This window comes from Taurulus bubalis (genome assembly GCF_910589615.1).
Source record: "Taurulus bubalis genome assembly, chromosome: 1".
NCBI classification, from domain to species: domain Eukaryota; kingdom Metazoa; phylum Chordata; class Actinopteri; order Perciformes; family Cottidae; genus Taurulus; species Taurulus bubalis.
In genome coordinates, this window is record NC_136589.1 from 31443160 (window position 1) to 31463117 (window position 19958).

General features: G+C 42.6%; 1 protein-coding gene across 1 annotated transcript in view; it reads right to left on the reverse strand.

Annotated features, from left to right (window-relative positions):
- epha4b (eph receptor A4b) overlaps nucleotides 1–18813 on the reverse strand; it is a gene marked incomplete at both ends in the record, with an annotated part of 89211 nt that extends 70398 nt beyond the window's left edge. Inside the window, 2 exons of the mRNA XM_079224271.1 lie at nucleotides 829–893; nucleotides 18696–18813. Coding sequence (XP_079080397.1) covers nucleotides 829–893; nucleotides 18696–18813 — 183 coding nt within the window. The remainder of the gene's footprint in view (nucleotides 1–828; nucleotides 894–18695) is intronic.
- Between the last annotated feature and the right edge of the window lie 1145 nt (nucleotides 18814–19958).

Consider the following 19958-nt stretch of genomic DNA (forward strand, 5'->3'; position numbering starts at 1 on the left):
TTCAGTTCCTCTAGAAGGACCTTTGTGGAAAAAAAGAAAAAGATACACAAACTTCCACAACAAGGGCACACAATCAGTGTATTTCCACAAAGTGAACTTGAAACCCTTGATTGCTTGAGAAAACAAGCTTGCATAGCTCTGCTCACTTCAGCTGCCTCTCTGCTGCGCACAACCATGAAACCGCGTGTGGCATCCTGCGATTTAACACACTGACGCTGAATAGTGGAGAGGAAGTGTCTCTCAAGGGGAAATAGAATTAATTCAGCGCCATTCAACAGCTCCCTCACCAGAGTGACATACAGAACCCACTCTTATTTCTTCATTCAATGCACTTCGATGTTCTTCCTCTCTACGCTCTCGCACTCTTCCTCTCCTCTCACTCCTCTGTTGTCATTTCTGATGCACGGTGGCAGCACTCCAGACTCCCTTGGTCCATATACCTGCAAAAGGCCAGTTACATAACCCCCTCCCACACACACAAACAACACAGACATGTGCACAACGTCTCCTCTTACGTCAGAATATTTACCCCGGACCCAAAAAAAGGCAACCTGTAATAAATGGAGGCTCCAGTGCCACAGCGTTTTCAGCGCAGCAGAAATAATTTCTAAATTCCTCCTGCAGACTCCCGATTTAGTGAGGAGCGCTGAAAAACCCAGTGCTCTCTAAAACACATGCTGCTGCTGCTCGCTCTGAGGCCACGCTCCTTGACTGAAAATAACACATGTCAAAACAAAGCCGCACGTTGTGATCAGATTTCGGTGCCAGCCTAGTCATAAAGAGAGGAGGATTTCAAGTTTATGAGTGTGTTTGGTGGCACATACTCACCCCCTCATTAGGGTAAGCCTCCCAGCCCAGGTCAGCCAAGGCTGACATGGAGTCCAGCAACGTAACTGCAAGAAAATAGAGAACAAACATGTTAACACACACATACTAAAATCTGTACATTTTATTTCTCAGTCCCCATTTCCTGAAAACCATGATATTGTTTTCCACATACGGAAGGTAGATCAAATATGTTTTATACAAGGGTGCCATTTGTTGTGCTGGAGCACAACAGCAATGGAATCACAAGCAGTGGTAAACCTATACTTTCATTTTTAAGATTACTGTGGTTGTGCTGCAGCTGTTATGGTTCAAAGTCAGTCACTGAAACAACATCAATATACGGAGTATAGGCAAGGGTATATTTTACAGTTGCATATACATTTTAGATAATCAAGTGAAAAAATCTATCAACCACTCGGCCTGTATGCTTAAAAATGGTCGTGAATAGCTTGTGTTGAAGGAGAGAGACTGTGGTCCAGTTGTATTCAAAGTGGTTATAGTGGATCACGTGGAAGGTTTTCATGCCACATAAAACAAATCAAAAATGTTTCTCAAATCACACCTGCAGGCCAAATATCTACTTTGCTGAACATCTGTGTTCTCAGTCACAAACAGTGTTGAAATCATCACAATCCTTGTTTTCCCTCAAAGGATATTTTCTCACTTGCCCTATGCATACAACACTTTTACACATTTCTAAAATGTTTGCCACCTAAATAAAATAGAGGTGAATATAATTATATTTGTGGTACTTAAATGAAACTTTTTCTGTTTACTCTGGAAGATCCACAGAACTTTATGTGAACACTCAACTTTATCGTAGAAATAGTCAAATCTGTTGCCAACATGTCTGTGGATCGTCCAGACATTAGATGTATATCTCAAAACCTCTGCACATAAAACTGAAAGTGTCTCAATAGCTGGATAACGCTATAGATGAGGGATAATAGATGGGTTTTTCTCATTTGGATGAACCAACCCTTTCAACAACTTTCAAATCTAAAAAATGGCTTATTAATATAACTTTCTTAATAAAAAAGATTGTGTTGAAGTATCGCTGTCGGTGATGTGCAACAGTAGGATCAATAGATCTGTGTGTGTGTGTGTGTGTGTGTGTGTGTGTGTGTGTGTGTGTGTGTGTGTGTGTGTGTGCTCTCCCTTGTCATGGCTTGGCTCACTCAGGTCCTAATCAGGCCTTCAACACCGCTGACCATCACTATTGAATCAGTATCCATTTGCAGAGGCTGCTGGTTGTCTCTTTATTATCTCTTTCTCTCTCTCTCTCAATCCCACACATTGTAGCTTTTTAGCTTATCTTCCCTCTATCAACATCTTTGAACCTATGCTTTCAATCCACAGATCCAAGATCAGACGGGCGAGTCGCAGACCTGATGCAATTCAAACTGACGCCATCACTTTAAAGCAACACACTTTCATATTCTCTCCTATTTTAATAAGTAGTGATCTGTAAACACTATTTAAAATGAAAAAGAAAACAGTTTGCCTGCCTGAATGCAAATGAGACTAATCACTTAATTGAAGAGGATTGCCTGTTTACAAGCCCTCCGTGTCTTTATACTGCCTGTAGTTATAACAAAGGCACTGTAAAATTGGTCCAACCTCCTTTCTTCCTATCTCTTCCCCTCTTTCTCTTCCTCTCGCCACCATGCTGCTCATCAGCCCTTCCTGAATCCCAGCCGTTCTCCTCAGCTCAGCACCCCCCGACAGCAGGGAGGCATGTCATGCTGTATTAGTGAGTGTACATGTGCGTATGCGCGTGTAACGGCGCACACGGCGGCGTCTGCGTGAGAAACCAGCGACAGAGAAAACAGTGCACACCGTATAATGTAGCAGAGAGAGAGAGGCTGCGCAGCAGAGCCGGGTGAGAGAGGGAGAGTGAGATTGATGAAATGAGAGGGATGAGACAGAAACAGTGGAGGAGAGGTGCTGAGCAGCAAAAGGTCAGAAGCAGCCTGCAGCCCATGTGTGTATTCGGGAAGACTGCTTCCCTCATTTCATCTGCATTTGAGTGGCGCACAGAAATTAGACAGTAGTAGTAATACATATGGGATTTTAGGGCTCACCGGAGAGGCACACACATTCTCACAGACTCAGAGATGAAAGCTACCCATCAACAGGGTTTGTGGAATTTAGAAATACTGTCTTCTTTGCATACAGTCAGTGATACCAACGTTATTCTCTGTGAATCATTGACTGCAATACCTTCATGTGCTTCACAGGCAGTCTGACTGAGAGCAACCTTGATATATTAAAGGTTTGGTTCACTCAAATTACAAAAACATATTTTCTCACTGCCAGGAGTGATATTTTTTTATGTTCTACCATTTAAATACAGTATCAGTGTTTCAGAAACAATGTCCTGATTATATACACATTGTAACTACTTTCTCCTGAAGAAATTGCCCCTATTAAAAAATATTTCTGTGGAATAACCTGTGGAGTAAAGATGTGAATGTTCAACTCTTTTGTTCACTCCAAACTGCCAATTTAAAGACGTGTAGACTGTTCTCATACGCTGTTTGAAGCTATACCTGTATGAAAAGAAATAAGTACAACCAAATTAATTTTGATAAGCAAGCTCTATTTTGATGCTTTCTCATGCATTCTGGCAGGTCATTGAGTAAGTTTGTACCTCTAAAACTGTTATTTACTTTCGAGATTAATTATGAAAATATCCAGCTGCCAGTAATTAGTTTTATATGGAGTAGAAACAGAATACTTCACAACTGCTATCATATTCATTGACTAGAATTGGAAAACTGTTATTACATGTATTTATGTTAACAGTATGGGCATGTAACTGGACATTACTGTACTTAAGTGCAATTATTATTATTATATTTTTAATGCAGGAATTTCACTTTACTTACAGGGTATTTTACACTGTAGTATTAATGGACCCGTACTTGTATAGCGCTTTTCTAGAGAAGGTCGGACACGGCAGCATTAAGTCGGCCGCGCGCATGAACGGTGCCGTGGTCATCTTTCTGGACCAGGTGGAGAAGGTGAACCGTGTCGTGGAGGCAGGCCTCACGGTGAACGATTTGTTTGTACAGGTGTTGCCGTTAACACAACCGACAACTAAGATCGTACTGTCCAATGTCCCTCCGTTCATCACCGACGAGTTCCTCAGCAGAGAGCTCTCCAGACACGGGAAGGTGGTGTCCCCGATGAAGAAGATTTTGTCTGGGTGTAGGTGTTGATGGAGTGGTGGAGTCAGGAGAGGAAAGGGTAAGCGGGTTGTGGTGGGCTGAGCAGGTGGAAGAAGAAGAGATGGAGGAGGAGGAAGCAGGGGAGCTAAAAGCTACCCACAAGAGGAAGAAGAATGGCCAAAGCGTAGGCAGCGAGGCTAAGGCCAGCAAGGTTGGGGTGGACGAGCAGACGGGTTGGGAGCAGAGGCCGTCTGAGCACAGTGGCAGCGATGCAGAGGTGTCGGACTGCAGTGAAGCTCCGGCTGTCAGTTTAAGCAGCAGCCAGCAGCAACGAATGTACACTGCTGAAAGGATACAAAAGTTCCTACAAAGAACGAAAGGCAAAAAGGGAGTGAAGGTTGCAGATGCTTTTCCTGTATTAGGTTTATTCTACGCCTCAGCCAAACACCACATGAGCCGGACATTTTCTCAAGTGACATACTTGATGTTTTTAATGAGAGTCTGGCCTCTGGTTCCATGCCGATGTCCTGCCGGAGAGCTGTGATTACACTGCTGCCAAAAAAGGGGAACCTGCAGGACATTGGAAACTGGCGCCCTGTGTCTATACTGTGTGTGGATTACAAGCTTCTGTCCAAAGTCTTTGCCTCCAGGCTGAGGGGAGCTATGGAGCAGGTCCTCCATCGGGACCAGACCTACTGTGTGCCCGGCAGGTCCATGGTAGACAATGTCTACCTCATTCGGGACGTTTTGGAGGTCTCCAGCTCTTTGGGTATTGACACTGGTCTGATTTCTCTAGATCAGGAAAAGGCTTTTGACCGCGTTGAACACAGCTTCCTCTGGAAAGTTATGGGGAAGTTTGGGTTCAGCGCTGGTTTCATAGCTAAGATCAAAGTGTTGTACAGTGAGGTTGAGAGTGTGCTGAAAATAAACGGCAGTCTGTGTGCTCCTTTTAGAGTGTATAGAGGGGTCTGGCAAGGTTGTGCTCTGTCCGGGATGCTCTATGCGCTCTCCCTGGAGCCCCTTCTCATCAAGATACGCTCTAGCCTGCAAGGGCTGTTTTTACCTGGTTTTAGCAGGAACATGATTTTATCTCTTTTTAACTTTTTAACTCTCTGTACTGGTTGCTGAGAGAGCCATTGATCTACAGAGCCAAACTGGACATTAGTAGCAGTACCACCCCTGGCATGACAGGAGTGCTGCTGAAGTCACGAGCCTTGTGCCTGCAGCAGCTGGTGGATGCAGTGGGGCCGGCGCTGAGCGATGCCCCGGCCCTGGGCTCTCTGCTGGGTCTGCACTCTGTCCTGGTGGCGAAGAGGCTCCTGGAGCTATGGAGACAGAGGCTGACCTGGAAGGAGAGGAGCCTCCTCAGAAACTACAGCCAGAGAGAAGTCGAGCCGGACCCTGCAGACCCTTTCCCTGAGATCTCCCTGAGCCCGGGGTTAGGGGAGCTCACCGGCCTCCTGCTTGCTACGACACGCCCAGAAGATTTGACTCTGCACAGAGCAGACAAGAAGACTCTGTATTTTAACTGTGTGAAAGGATTAAACAGGTCTGGGCTGTGCAACTGACGCCCCACTGTGTGGTCAGACAGACTGGGACAAAATGGACATGGCCCACAGTGGAAGATTTTATACAAACCTCTCCTGAAGAAACGGACTGCCGACCTCCAGTGGAGGATTTTACACGGTGCTGTCGCTTCAAATGCTTTTATCTCTGTTATTAACCCTTCTGTTTTGAGCCAGTGCCCCTTCTGCGACCTCCGGGAGACTATCTACCATGTTTTTACTGAGTGTAAGAGACTTGCGAGTTTCTTCACTCTTTTAACATTGGTTTTTAGTATTTTTAATGTGGTTTTTACTGAAAAGGTTTTTATCATGGAGCTGCCTACAAGAAGATAGAAAAAGAAAAGTGGCAGCTCCTGAATTATCTTTCAGGAGAAGCAAAAATGTCTATTTATTTAAGCAGAAAAGCCAGAGTGGAAAGCAGAGAGGGGCAGGAGGCCAGGGCAATCTGGCTGTGTAACATCAGGGCCAGACTCGGGCTAGAGTTCCGTTTTTATAGACACATTGGGGACTTGGACGCTTTTAAACAACGTTGGTGTTTTAATGATATTGTTTGCTCTGTTGTTGACAAGGAATTGGTGGTTGCACAAGTTTTTACCGGGTAAATTATGTGTGTGGGTTTTAACAAAACAACCTGTGATTTTAAAACATTAGCACTTTATTTGTAAAAGTTGAAAAAAGGATGAATATGTAAATAAAGTGCTTTTGAAAAATCAAAAAAAAATGTCTCTCTCTCTCTCCATTGTAACTTCTCTTTCCATTGCAGTTTTCACCACGAGTAAATTGAGTCGTAATGCAACGGAAGGTTTTTAAATACAATCAAACGGCACCTAGAATTGTGATGAAGAGAAATGTATCTTACTTCATATTACAAATCATGCAAAAAGGGTCACTATTTAGCCTACCATTCCTTTACAAGAATATTGATTTGTTTTTTTACACCTGTACCTATACATTCTGCCATTTCTCTTCTTCTCCTCCTGCATTTACTTCAGTCTGTTATGGTACACTCTTATTTTCCTCCTGTGTGCAAACATTCCAACTCCCATGTTTCATTGTATGTTCTGAAAGATGTTTGCTGCAGATTTTTGTCTCAATGTATGTCTCAATAAAAATACGATTTAACCTTGCCAAGCATAGAGACTATAGGAAGGAGTAAACGGTTAATCATGATCCGTTCAAAGTTCTAAGACCTGGTCTCCAGCACCTCTCCAGCTCAATAACTAACACGCTATATCTTGTTTGTTTAGTCTCTACACAATGGAAATGTAAAACCACAATGTGGTTATACTGTTGGTTACGTCATACAGTGACAGAGAAAGCAGATAATTACCCAAAATGATAAATTATTATTTTAGCTGTAACTTAACAAAAGTGTGAACACTCACTGTAACATTCTATCTCTCTTGTTTTGGAGGCAGATATCTCTGAGACATCTAAAAAACTAGGAAAATTAAATAAAAACTATCTGCATGGCAAGAAAGGCAAACTTCTAGAGGTAAGCAAGAAAAATAACATTTGATCCTTTGAGATACTTCTTCTATCATGCAGAAACTTAAAGTCTGGTGTGTGCCCATTTTGCAGCCCACTGGGAAAACACATACAGACATAAACCTACACATCAACACTTTTTCTCTTCTTCTCACACCTCCTGTCAATACCACTTATCACTTGTAATCAATGACTGGACTCATCAATTATGTATTCGCTAAAACGTCCTGTCTGCTGACACAGCCCTGTGTGCATATACAGTGTGTGTGTGTGTGTGTGTGTGTGTGTGTGTGTACCTGTGTGTGTTTGTGTGTTAAAGATGAGGGGAAAACAAAGAAATTATGAAAATATGTAGTTTTCTTCCACAAACAAAAACAAAACCACACCTCTTATCGATCTTTCCATCCATCTCTAAATGCTCCCACTCTGTCTCCCTCTCTGTCTTCTCTTTCTCCAGGGAACTGGCTAAATTGTTTGTGTGTGTGTGTGTGTGTGTGTGTGTGTGAGTGTGTGTGTGTGTGTGTGTGTGTGTGTGTGTGTGTGTGTGAGAAATCTAAGCCTGGGGCAGGCCTGCTTCGGCCCAGAATAAAACCACCAAGCGCATCAGTCAGTCACTCAGGCCAGGCTCATGTTCGATCTAATGACCAGCCCCTCTCTCTCTTACACACACACACACACACACACACACACACACACACACACACACACACACACACACACACACACACACACACACACACACATACACACACACACACCTAATTTTTTATACAAGCTTTCATCACAGGGCATAAATTCACAGATCCATACACATGTGACCTGATTACTGTGAGAGTTGTTCGATTACAGAGAGACATGCTGTCTTATTGATTTTCACCACCAAACTGTGAGGTTTAGATTCTGGGATTGAAAGATGAGGAGGAGGATGAGGAGGAGGAGGAGGGTGTGAATTTGTAAATTCTTGTACAAATGCCAAAAAATGCTGAAACTACACTTAAAGATCCGTGTGCAGACCCCAAACCCCAACCATGTTCAATCTCTTTCTCTTGGTGTCTTCATCTCTTTCTGCGTCAGTCTAATTTTCTTCTTGCTTCTTCTCTGTTTGTTTATGTCTTTCTGCCACTCTCTCTCTGGTTGGTATCCACCGCTTCAGCTGGGCTGCAAGAAGATTTGATCCACCTGCCAAGAATCAAACGGCACTGCCAACAACCAGACTGGTACACAAAGAGACCAGGATGCCTACACTCTCTCTCTCTCTCACTCACACACACACTCACACACACACTCACACACACACACACACACACACACACACACACACACACACACACACACACGCACACACACACACACACCTTAGGATTGTGCCAATGCCACAAAGAGAGACTGCTCAATAAGACCACCACAGACTCAATATAGAGGACAATATGTGACTACATATTGAGCTCATAAGACCTTTCCAGCTCAGAACAGAAAACATTACATTGGTAGACGTGAGATATAACGAAAGGGGGGGCTTGCTGACACGACATTCAACATGTTGATACTACATATAAGCCTCATTGTTTTTGTTCATCAGCTTAAAGCAATTTTCACCCAGGTTTTATGTCCCCACACATCCCAAAAGTTATGTTTCCTGCTGCAGGAAAATGCTGACAACTGCAGTCTACTGGAATCAAGATGCTCTTGTGGCAGAAAATCTTCCGGTAATAGAAAGAGAAGAGGAAAACGGAGAGAAAACACAAATAAGATGCTGCTCACTCCTTTCCCCTACAAAATAATCTATCTATGCCTCTGTACCACGGAGGTTGTCTTGTTTTTTTCCTTTTTGTTTTATCTGATTAAATATTTGTAGCATTATTATTTATTTTATTTAAATTATTTATTTATTTATTTGTACCTTTCTTCTTGTTATTCAAAAGACACCAGTCAATTCAGTACTACACATTCAGTGAGACATAACAATAATTAAAAAAATCAAAATGAGTTAAAGTTATACTATTCTTAAAAACAAAGTGTGTAGTGTGCAAAATGCAAAAATGGCCAATATTTCTGTTATTACTAAAGAAATTGTTTATTTTTACTGCAAGTTTGATGAGCAGATTGATAACATGCTCGTCGGCAGCACTTCAGCTTAGCTCAATAAAAAACAGCAGATCAGCGAATGGAGCCTGTATCTGTCGCCGTTTGTTTAAATAAAATAAAAAAAGACAAAACTTACTATTTAGTAAGCTGTTGGCGCGCTGTCTTTATGCTAAGCTAAAAGTAGCTGCTAGCCATAGCTTCATAGTGTAAAGACATGAGAGTGGTATCGATATGTGACCCTTGGCGAGGTTGCAAATAAGTTTCTTTCTTAAAATGTTAAACAATTAAATTGAGTTGATCCGAAATACATTGCCAGTAAGATTGTAATCTCTTCTTAAAAACAAAGAAAAAAAGGTTAAAAAATAAAATAAAAAACAAAGTACCATTCAAGTACATGCTGTCGTATCGTGAAAAGGCTTCGCAGGTTGCTCCATACACTAAGATAACTTACTGTACTCAAATACACCCAGATGCAATAAATAAAACAGGTATACAACTGCACACAAGTACACACACACACAAACACACACATGTACCCACTATCTCAGTATTAGTGCCGCCACACACACAGCCAGACCTTCCCCAGCTTCCACTCCACCGAGAGTGCAGTTCAACGATTGAGAGTGTTGTCAGGGCAACAAACGGGCCGCCGGAGAGCAGGATGAAGGAGTGGGAAGAGGTGAGATCTGAACTTTAGGAACAAACTACCGCCATACTAAGGCTGCTACTCCTTTCCGATTGCTGCCTTTTCATCCGTCCTCTCTCCACTCATCCACAAACCACCAGAGGCTCTCAATCAGTCATTTCTCTGTTAGCTTTTTTTCTCTCGTCCTCCGTTTGCGTCATTTTATTGAAGTTACTTTATAGCCTTTCCTATCCTTACCACCAGTGACTTTTGCTTTCTGTTATTTTGTTAAATGTATTTTCTCTGTGATGCTTTCCCCCTTATTAAGACATAGTTATGTGTGGACGAAACATAGAATACATACATGACTGCATTCTGTCAGGTGAACTATCTTGCACCTTGCATGTGTTACAGGAAAAGGCAAATTCATGGCCAGGATTTCATTTACATGCAAAAAATAAAATAAATGTAATATTAAAAGACTTATTACGGATCATTTCTACATCCTCTTTGTTTTTTGTTTCATAGTAATAGTGCAATATGTTCTTTAAATCTAATGCAGCCTACAAACTGTATTTTCTGTCAGCAATGCGTTTGTTGTTTACATAACTCACAAGGGAGGCACACATTTGCCACAATGGTGACTTTGTGAAGGCAGGATTTTCCACTTCTGTTGTCTGTTGGCAGTGGCCATGGTGTCTCAAAACGTGCAGCTGCAGGCGACACTACACTGTATTATCTTCAAAGTGTAAGTAGGTAGTGAGACAAAAACAACAATCACAATCGACCGTGACGGCCCTGTTCGTAAAGGTACATTTGTTATTGAATACTGAATGTGCTTATGTATTAAAAGTCTGCACTGATGAACACATACCATGTATACAACATTATCAAGGTTTGAAGTGTTTGGAATTATTACTCTTTCCTTTTACAGTACTGTACAATTATAGTATTCTCACACTCATGTTTTCAAGGTGCAGTTAAAATGTGAGAGATTTTACAGCAAAACTGTATTCACACATTCAATGTTCAGCAGATGTAATGTGCTGTTTGTGTGCGTGGGATGTGTTTTCCCTAAAGCAGGCATATCACAATCTGCGATATTTTTTATTTCATTTTTTAATGAGAGTTTTGGGCGGGCTGAGATGGAATCTAGAATGATTTAAAAGGGAAAATGTTATTCTTCTTTTGAGTGTGATAGCTGTCTGCAAACTGAATGTGTCTATGAATAATTCAATGTATTTAAATTAAATTCTAATCCTAATTCTTCTTTGATTCAGTTCAATTACTCCTGCTTTCTAACTTCCCATTCTGTTCTTAGAAATGTAATGTTGATCCTCCACACTTCAACAAACACAAATTCAAATTGGGTTGGACTGAACGGGACAGATAATTAAACAGTGGCCTATAGTTTTACAAATGAGTGATAGACAGGAGCAGATCAGTGAAGTCTCTGAAACACGCCAATACAAATTAATTAGCTATTACATGCATGGCTAAATAGTAGTTGGGTGTCTGAATCATGAGATGATAGAAAAATGGATCAAAGCATCATCAAAATGATAATCATTTACCTTTTAATTGCAAAACAAAGCTGAAAAATGTTTGAACGGATTGATGAATTTGCTCTTAAATCGGTTTCATAATAGTGCAAATAACACATTGGTAAGAGAGTTTACGTTTATCAAATCAAGTCAGCTTTAATCAAATCTAAATGTCAAAACAAGTAGAGATTAAAGACAAATTCATTTATTTGTGTGCAATACCCTGTTAAACTGCAAAGAGGAAGGCTATTCGGATTAACCAGGCAACACTTTTTAAGGAAAATAAACAAGATTAACAGCATAATACATCCACATCATTCAGCAAACGCTATTACTATGATGTCCCTCAATAAGCCAGCAGAAATCTTTTAAAAATAGCCCAATTTCAGTAAAGAACAAGTCACGACAAATGGGTAAAAAAATTGATGTTAGGAAGCTCTTTTCCAAGGCAGCTGCTTTAGTGAAGTGATTTCTAAAAGGGATGCACATGGTTTATTGAAAACCTTCTCCAAAGCCTTGAAACCCTGGCAACCCAAAAGGCAGATGGTGTGCAAAGCTGAAAATGTTTATGAAAATATTCGTGTATGTGATGAAGTGTACCTCGTTGAGCTTGCATTTTTGGACCTCCCTCCCCCTCCCACTGTGGCAGAAAGTACATTAGCCTACTCTGCTATTTCATATACTCTGGCAGCACTAGCAGAACAGAAGAGATGCCATTCTGACAGACTATGACAGGAGCACTGCCCTAGTTTGTTGCTTGAAGAGGCTCTGGAGTGTGTGTGTGTGTGTGTGTGTGTGTGTGTGTGTGTGTGTGTGTGTGTGTGTGTGTGCGTGCGTGCGTGCGTGCGTGCGTGCGTGTGTGTGTGCGCATTTGAGTACGGGTACGGGTTTTGTCAGCACTTGATGGTTGAATGCTTACAGTTTTGAACTGTGACACCCGGTCAGATAAAGACACTTGTTTTTTAATAAGCTTCTTCTACTAGTATGCCAACAACTCATCAAAGAGCAACAAACACATCCACACAGCCATAACGATCCACACAAACGAGAGACCTTGAGGAATCAGAAACAACCACATACACATGCACCTCCGCACACGCTCAGACTCAGACGCATCCCACCATTCATTTAAAGAACTGGGTTAAAATAGCTTGTGAGGAGTGAACAAAAAGTGAATGAGGGGTGATAGATACATCTCTTTTTTTATTATTAATAAGACAAAGGACAGCTAATTCTGTCTATCTCTAAGTTATCCCTCTTTAAGAGTGTGTGCTTCTCTTTTTTGGCTTTTTCTTCATGTTTTGTGTGCTCCGTTAGTTCTTATGGCATCCTGTTAGGGCGAGAGCACACACTCTCACACACGCGGCTGTCACACAGTGGTTGGTCACAGGAGGGTAAATTGGCCTAGAATCTCAGGGGTGAGCCACAGCAGTGGAGACGGTTAGGAAACCTCAAGTCAGATAAATGTGTGCTTCGACAGGTTGCTACTCTTAGTACACACCCATGTGACACACACACACACACACACACACATGCGCCTACAGTGATTGTCTGTCTGCCCTGCTGCCTCTGTCAAAACCAACATTAAAGCAATTTGCACTGATGCAGACTCCATCAAGTAGTAAACAGAGAGACAGAAAACGCACAACTAGCAAAACCCTGAAGCTCAAAAGGATGGGGGGGGGAGTTACTGCAGGGAAATTCATGAGGGGATTATGACACCAAAACAGCCCAAACCAACAGAGAAACGTGTGTTAGCTCGGCCCTGTATGCTGCTGGTCAGTCTGCTATTGAACTCGTGGTTGTCTAGATATCCACAAGACTACAAACCAGAAAAACGACAAGACAAGTAGCTTTTATAACATGCAGGAAGGCATCCGAGAAGCACACAAGAGGTTCCAAACACAAAATCATTTGCTTTTGAGGAACAAGTGACCAATGCTGTTGTTGTTTGTTTTGCTTCACAGCTGTATTTTTATTTGACAGATTTCCAGCATGCACTAATTGAATATGTCCACTGATTTTCACATTTATGATCTTTTCTGTAAAGTACAGTCAAAATGAAGCTGTATGAATATTATATCTAGCCGTTCAGCTCCAGCTTCTAAATTCTCAGTTGTTTTGCTTTCACAAAACCTTCACAGTTAATTAGCAGAGAAAAGGTTGGAGCGCTGGTCAGCAAACATACTATATCTACGGCTGACCCAAATCCTCTGCTGTGTGTTTGTAAAGCTGGCTGATGCAGCCTTTCACAGCCGCGACACGAGCCAAGACCGCAGAGCAAACAGCAAGAGAAAGACAGAAAGAGAGGGAGAGGTATGGAAACTAACAAATTCAATTTAGACAAATTAAAGGTCAGGACAGAGGACATGAGCGAGGAAGGTCATTGAGGGGAAAAGAAGAAGAGTTGGAGTGTGTGTGTGTGTGTGTGTGTGTGTGTGTGTGTGTGTGTGTGTGTGTGTGTGTGTGTGTTCGTTCGAATGGCGAATACAAAGTGATCCGTGATTTGACCAGCAGTTAAGGGCTTGTTTGGAGGGGGAGGGGGTCAGTGGACGTATTCGGGGTCGTCTAAAGCCATCAGACATCCCGGAAGGCCTCCTTTGATCTTATTGAATTCAACTAAAATTATTCAAGGTGACAGTTCTAGCCGTTTAGGACTAACACACGTTCACTTTACTGGTGGGAACTGAAATGTGTTAAAAATCAGTTGTTGTCTTGTGTATCAACTTATGGAAACTGAATTAAATGCACACTGACAATGACATACAATATAGATGTTGAGTTCACTCCAGAAAGCAAAATGAAGGTAAAAGACGTAATTAAGAAATATATACAATTTCTTGCTTTTGTTTGCATTTGTTTACATCAAAAAAATTATAACTAAACGTATGCATATACATAAATACATATAGTCCAGTTGTTTTTCCATATTTTTTTTAAATGTCTGATCATCTTGACTGACACATTCAATTTGATTCTACCAGATTATGTGCGGATGTGGAAGGACATTTGCATTAATAGTCAGCGGACTTGTTTCAGAGACATATACTATTGTTTCCTCTCTTAGAGTTAGAAGACGTTTGAGCTTCTGCTCTCACAAAATAAGTGACAGTCAGTTTATGCTTAGCTTAGCATAAAAGCTGGAAGCAGGGGGAAACAGCTAGCCTGCCTCTAAACATGTAATGTGTTAGTCAGTGAGCTCTAGAGGTTCTGGTAGACAGATCTTTACTCTTGGACAGAGCCTGCCAGCTGCTTCTCCCTGTTACCATTCCTAATGCTAAGATAAACAGCTTCATATTCAGCCTACAGACAAGAGAGCGATAGCGATATTCTGGGCAAGAAAGTGAAAACGAAAAATGTCAAACAATTACTCAGGCAAATGGACTTGAATTCATAACCATATTTAGCAACCACTGACTGCCATTCAATACAACACAAAGGCTCTGTGGGTGCTCAATAGAACACGTAGAAATGGGAGGGTTTGATTAGAACCATGTCTCTTTCCTTGTTCTTGTTTTTCTTATCACTTTTGTTTTGTCTCACAGCTTCTCTCCTGTGGATTTGTCTTTTATTCATGATTTCAGTTTCTCTCTCGTTCAACAGACAGACAGACAGACAGACAGACAGTGTGACACACACACACACACACACACACACACACACACACACACACACACACACACACACACACACACACACAGGAGGTGAAGCCCTCACAGCAGAATCCTTCTGTCACTGAGCTGTATTTATAACCCAGTCTATCAGCCAGCCCCGGGGACACATGACACTATTCTCTGGACCAAGACCACCAAACTGCCTCCAAGCCATACATTATGATAGGGTGTGCATGTGTGTGTGTGTGCACACGCCATGCATGCATGAGCACAACCATTCATTTGTGCTTGTGTCCAGTATGGCCATGTGTTAAGCCGATATATAGGCTCCACCACATTACAGAAAACATACAGTGGCTGTACAACTGTTACACAGCTACTGGAGGTCGGAGAGAGAGAGGGGGTAGTGTAGAAGACGACAAAAGGGGAAACAAGCAAGAAGACAGAAATGGAGGCCATGAGGGAAAGACGATATGAAAGAAAGGGGTTGGAGAGGTGGATGGGAGGGGAGGAGGTATACGAGAAAAACAGGAGGATGCTCGCGCTTGCTGTCTGTCTCTGCTGAGATCTATATCCTCTTCTGTCCAAGGTCATGATTGTTACACGGGAGCATAGCAATTTCTCGGACTTGCGCACACACACACACACACACACACACACGCACACACACACACACACACACACACTTAGTGAGGTACGGCTGTGCCGATAACTACAAGCAACCATTATAGATTAAAGCAATTAAACCAGAGGGGACCTTTGACCCAACATTATACCGCCGTCAGGATCTTGTGTGAATCATACGCCATGTGTGTAAGAGAAGGGCATGCTTTACATATGCTTGCCTCTGCACTAACTGCTCGCCCTCATGTTAACCTTACAAAGCAATACAGCTTCCCCACCCCCTGCACCCTGAGGCCAATCCAATAAAAAGCTTCAAGTGTACTGTAGTTCCGAGACCAATTACAGATTACAGTAAACCTTATGACCGTAACATATACCACAGTTTTTTCCCATGTTTAGCTGTTTCCTCTCCCTTTCTGTTGCCTCTTGATTATTAATGAAATCATACATCATTTGCACACATTTTTCAGTCGGACTTTGGAGTTAAATCATTTATCTACCTCTTTTAGTCTACTCTAATCAACATACAGTTGCAGTGGGAGAAGAAAGCACAGGGCACCCAGTCATGCTGCTGTGTTTTCTAGGATTAAGGAGGTATATATTTAGAGAGGATATAGAATAGAAATAGTCTGCTCCTTCCCTCCCAGGTACCTGGGAGGATTGGGTGCAAAGTAACAATAAAAAGAGAGGTCCACCGTGTTGGAAAGAGAGTAAAGTGGGGATGAGGACAGCAGGACAGAAATGAACCATGGGAAACCTGTGAGCATCCTCCCTGCTGTTACATCAGTATGCCCTGAGGGTTCAGACAGAGGGTGTGTAGGGCTCCCTCTGCTGGTGCACAGCGACGCATGCACTCCTCTTCCTCCTTATACTGTTGATAACAAAGACCTTCAGAGGATGCTCTTCATCTAAACAACGTATTACTGAACCCTTTACCACTATATGTCTCTCATGTCCCCCAGTCTGCAGCAGTTTCAAACCATTCTCTCACAACTGAGTTCCTTGTAAATGTCGACAATTTCGGAGCAGATCAATATCTCTGGTAATAAACTAAGCTTGTTGACAGCGTAACACTACTTTCCCGCTAACACTATCAGCTCTATCAAAGGGACTGTATTCTTAATTGAGCTTTGAGAGCTCTATCTCTACTTTTATGACAGCCTTGCTTTCTACTCGACAGACTCAGAGGGAGGATTTCCTGGAATAACACAACTACCCAGATACGTGGGTGGAGAATATGCACACTCATAGACAAACACAAGGTACGCACACAAATACACACTGGCACAAAGAAGAGCAATCCCTCAGCTAAGTCTGCAGTCACAGCAGGAAAACTGGCAGGCCCAAAAAGGTAAACGCAGGGCAGAGAGTGATTTACAAAAATGGTTTCATTGGATTACTTTCCCATCGGGGTACATGCACACACACAAGTCGGGCAATAGGCTTATAGCTGCCAATTAGGCCAATAGTCTGACACAGCAGGATAGAGAAATAACCAGAGAATTAAAGTGCAAGTGAATATCACACACAGACATGGACTGCCTGATAATATTTGGAAAGTGAGTATTAGCGATAAAAAACCCTCTGACCTGTCAGTCACCTCAAAGATTCTGAAGTTGGACACACACACACACACACACACACACACACACACACACACACACACACACACACACACACGGACGTACAGAAACGCACAGATGCCCCTGGCCGTTTATCTAAATCAACAGGAGTTTCCTTTGGCTTCCAGTTGGTTTCATCATTCATGCTCATTTCAATGAATATTTCAACAGTGTGTTAGTGTCTCCTTCACATGCATTGTCTCCTCCGTCTGTTAAAACACTCCTCCACTCACTCTCTCTCTGCGTGTGTGTCTCGCTCCTTATCTATCCTCCAGAGCCTTTGTTCTGTATGAACTCCACGGGGCTGTGACATACATTGAGCGCACAAACACTTAACACCACAAAGTAAGCCAGACACAGGCCAACGACTGTTTGCCCGTCACCGTGGACATGCGTTCAAGGTGAAGCGTTTGAGTGATTAAACTGGTGTGTGTGTGTGTGTGTGTGTGTGTGTGTGTGTGTGTGTGTGTGTGTGTGTGTGTGTGTGTGTGTGTGTGTGTGTGTGTGTGTGTGTGTGTGTGTGTGTGTGTGTGTGTGTGTGTGTGTGAGCGAGAGAGAAAGAGATTAAGTAAAAAAGACAATAAATGTCAATGAAGGCAAATCATCCAGCTCATAGCAGCTTCAGAACAGGACTGACTGCTTTGGAGAATTACTGAATAAAATTAATCACAGAGTGACAATAAAGTCACAGCTGTATCATCTCAGACTGTCTGATAGCCAGCCAGCAAAAAAGAACAGCACACACATCCATTTATAGTTAAAATAGCCTCCTCTCTGTTTGATAAAGCAGTTATTGTGAGTATAACTTGTGCGCGCTGCTCTGTCCTTTTCTCCATTTAGTGAAACTTGCCATTAAACAAGCCAGCTCCCATGTTTCAGCCCACCAATCAGTCAGGAGTAGTTAGTGAGTAAATGCATTGGCTAATTTCAGGCCGAGCATCGATGTTAATACAATAACTGAGCAGCAGCGTGCGACAAATGTAATGTAATTGCTGCTGCTCTTTTGGAGACTATGGCAGTCGGCTCCAGCAGAGAAAAACACATATCAGTGCTTTATAATGAAGATATCTATAACGAAGAAGGATTTTTGGAAGCAATGCCAATGTTGTTTTGACAAGCTCTTTATAAGTTAGGTCACTTTAATGGAAAACATATCGTTGCAGAGATAAATACAATGTGAAGAAGCTTTCTCGATGTCAGAAAGTGAAACGTCTACGTCAGCTCTCTCTATCTTCAGCATGGCAGGGTTGCCTGTGTGTATATGTCATACAAATTTAATGTCAGTATATGCTCGGAAAAGAAGAGAAAAAAAACGTGACGAACAGTGCCCCCCTCTCTCTCTCCGCTTTTCTGTATGCATGATTCATAACCGAGCCGAGCACTTAACGGGAGTCTCCGCCGCTCCGCTCTTTCCCCGGCAAGTGGAACCGCGGGATGTGGCTCCCGGTCCACCAACACAGCGCACAACCCAAGTCATCTCCCTCACTCGGGTTAAGGTTCACACAACACACCCGCCAGGACACCCACCTTCATTCTCCGGGTAATTCCGTAAGGCTCGGCACGGCGACAACGCGTGAAAAAGAAGAAGCAGGGAGGACAGGAGGTGAAGGGAAGGATAGATCCACAGGACGCGTGGTGGTGCCATGTTTCAGGCTGCGCTGCGCCCTCGCTGCATCCCTGTTGGCGGTGTCGAGTCGGTGAGCGCAGCCCTGCGATTGAGAAGAGAGAGAGAGAGAGAGAGAGAGAGAGAGAGAGAGAGAGAGAGAGAGAGAGGGAGAGGGAGAGAGAGAGGGAGAGAGAGAGGGAGAGGGGACAGGAGGGAAGAGAGAGAGAGGAGGAGACGCTGGGAGGGTCCACAGCAGCCAAGTCCTGTCAATCAGCCGCCTGGCTCTGGGGTGGTATGGGGGCCCTTAGAGATTCCTCTCAGTTGCTGCACTGTAAAAAGAAAAGAAAAGAAAAAAAGATCGAGTGATTAGCCTGCTGTTGAGTTTTGATATAACTATATATGTTTTTTTCTATATGTCTTTTCTTTTTTTTCTCTGCCACAATCTCGTTGAAAGTCCTCCTAAACTGAAAGGCTTGCTCAACACTGTGCTCCAACCGTAATAATAGTACAAAACCAAACCTTTACTGGGATTAAATAACATTTTCAAAATGTTTTTGAAATACAGTATATTTGCAAAGTGCATAATGGGATAATAAAAGTATTTTAGATGTATTGTTTTGCTCGGCTATATTAAATGGTTGACTCATTTGGGATCAAACTGACAGCTACATGTCATCCCCCTTTCAGGAGCAGTGAGAAGGGTTCTTACTGAGTTGTTGGGATCTATAGTAACGTTAGGGCAGCTCCAAGATAAACACTCCAATCTCACTTTAACAATTCCTCAATTACTTTTGATAAGAGATAGGCACGTGACAATTACTGGATTAGTGTCAGCTCTGTTTTTTCCCAGTTGTTGATGGTACCTGCAGATGCTACTAGTAGACAACACTGACATGCGCAACAGATTCCAATCAAACACTTTATGGGGATTTATTCTGCCTTGCATGCGTTTGACTGCATTTTCGGCATCATGGATGTGTGTGTGTGTGTGTGTGTGTGTGTGTGTGTGTGTGTGTGTGTGTGTGTCTTGCTGTCGGAATCGAGCAGTCTTTAAACATTAATAAATTACGTGTGCAGACTAAAATACGAAATGCGCGAGGAAGAGCTGAGAACCTTTCAATCCTCCTCTTATTTAACATTGCTCATGTCTGCCCTGCCTTGCCCCTACCTCTATTGCGTAACTG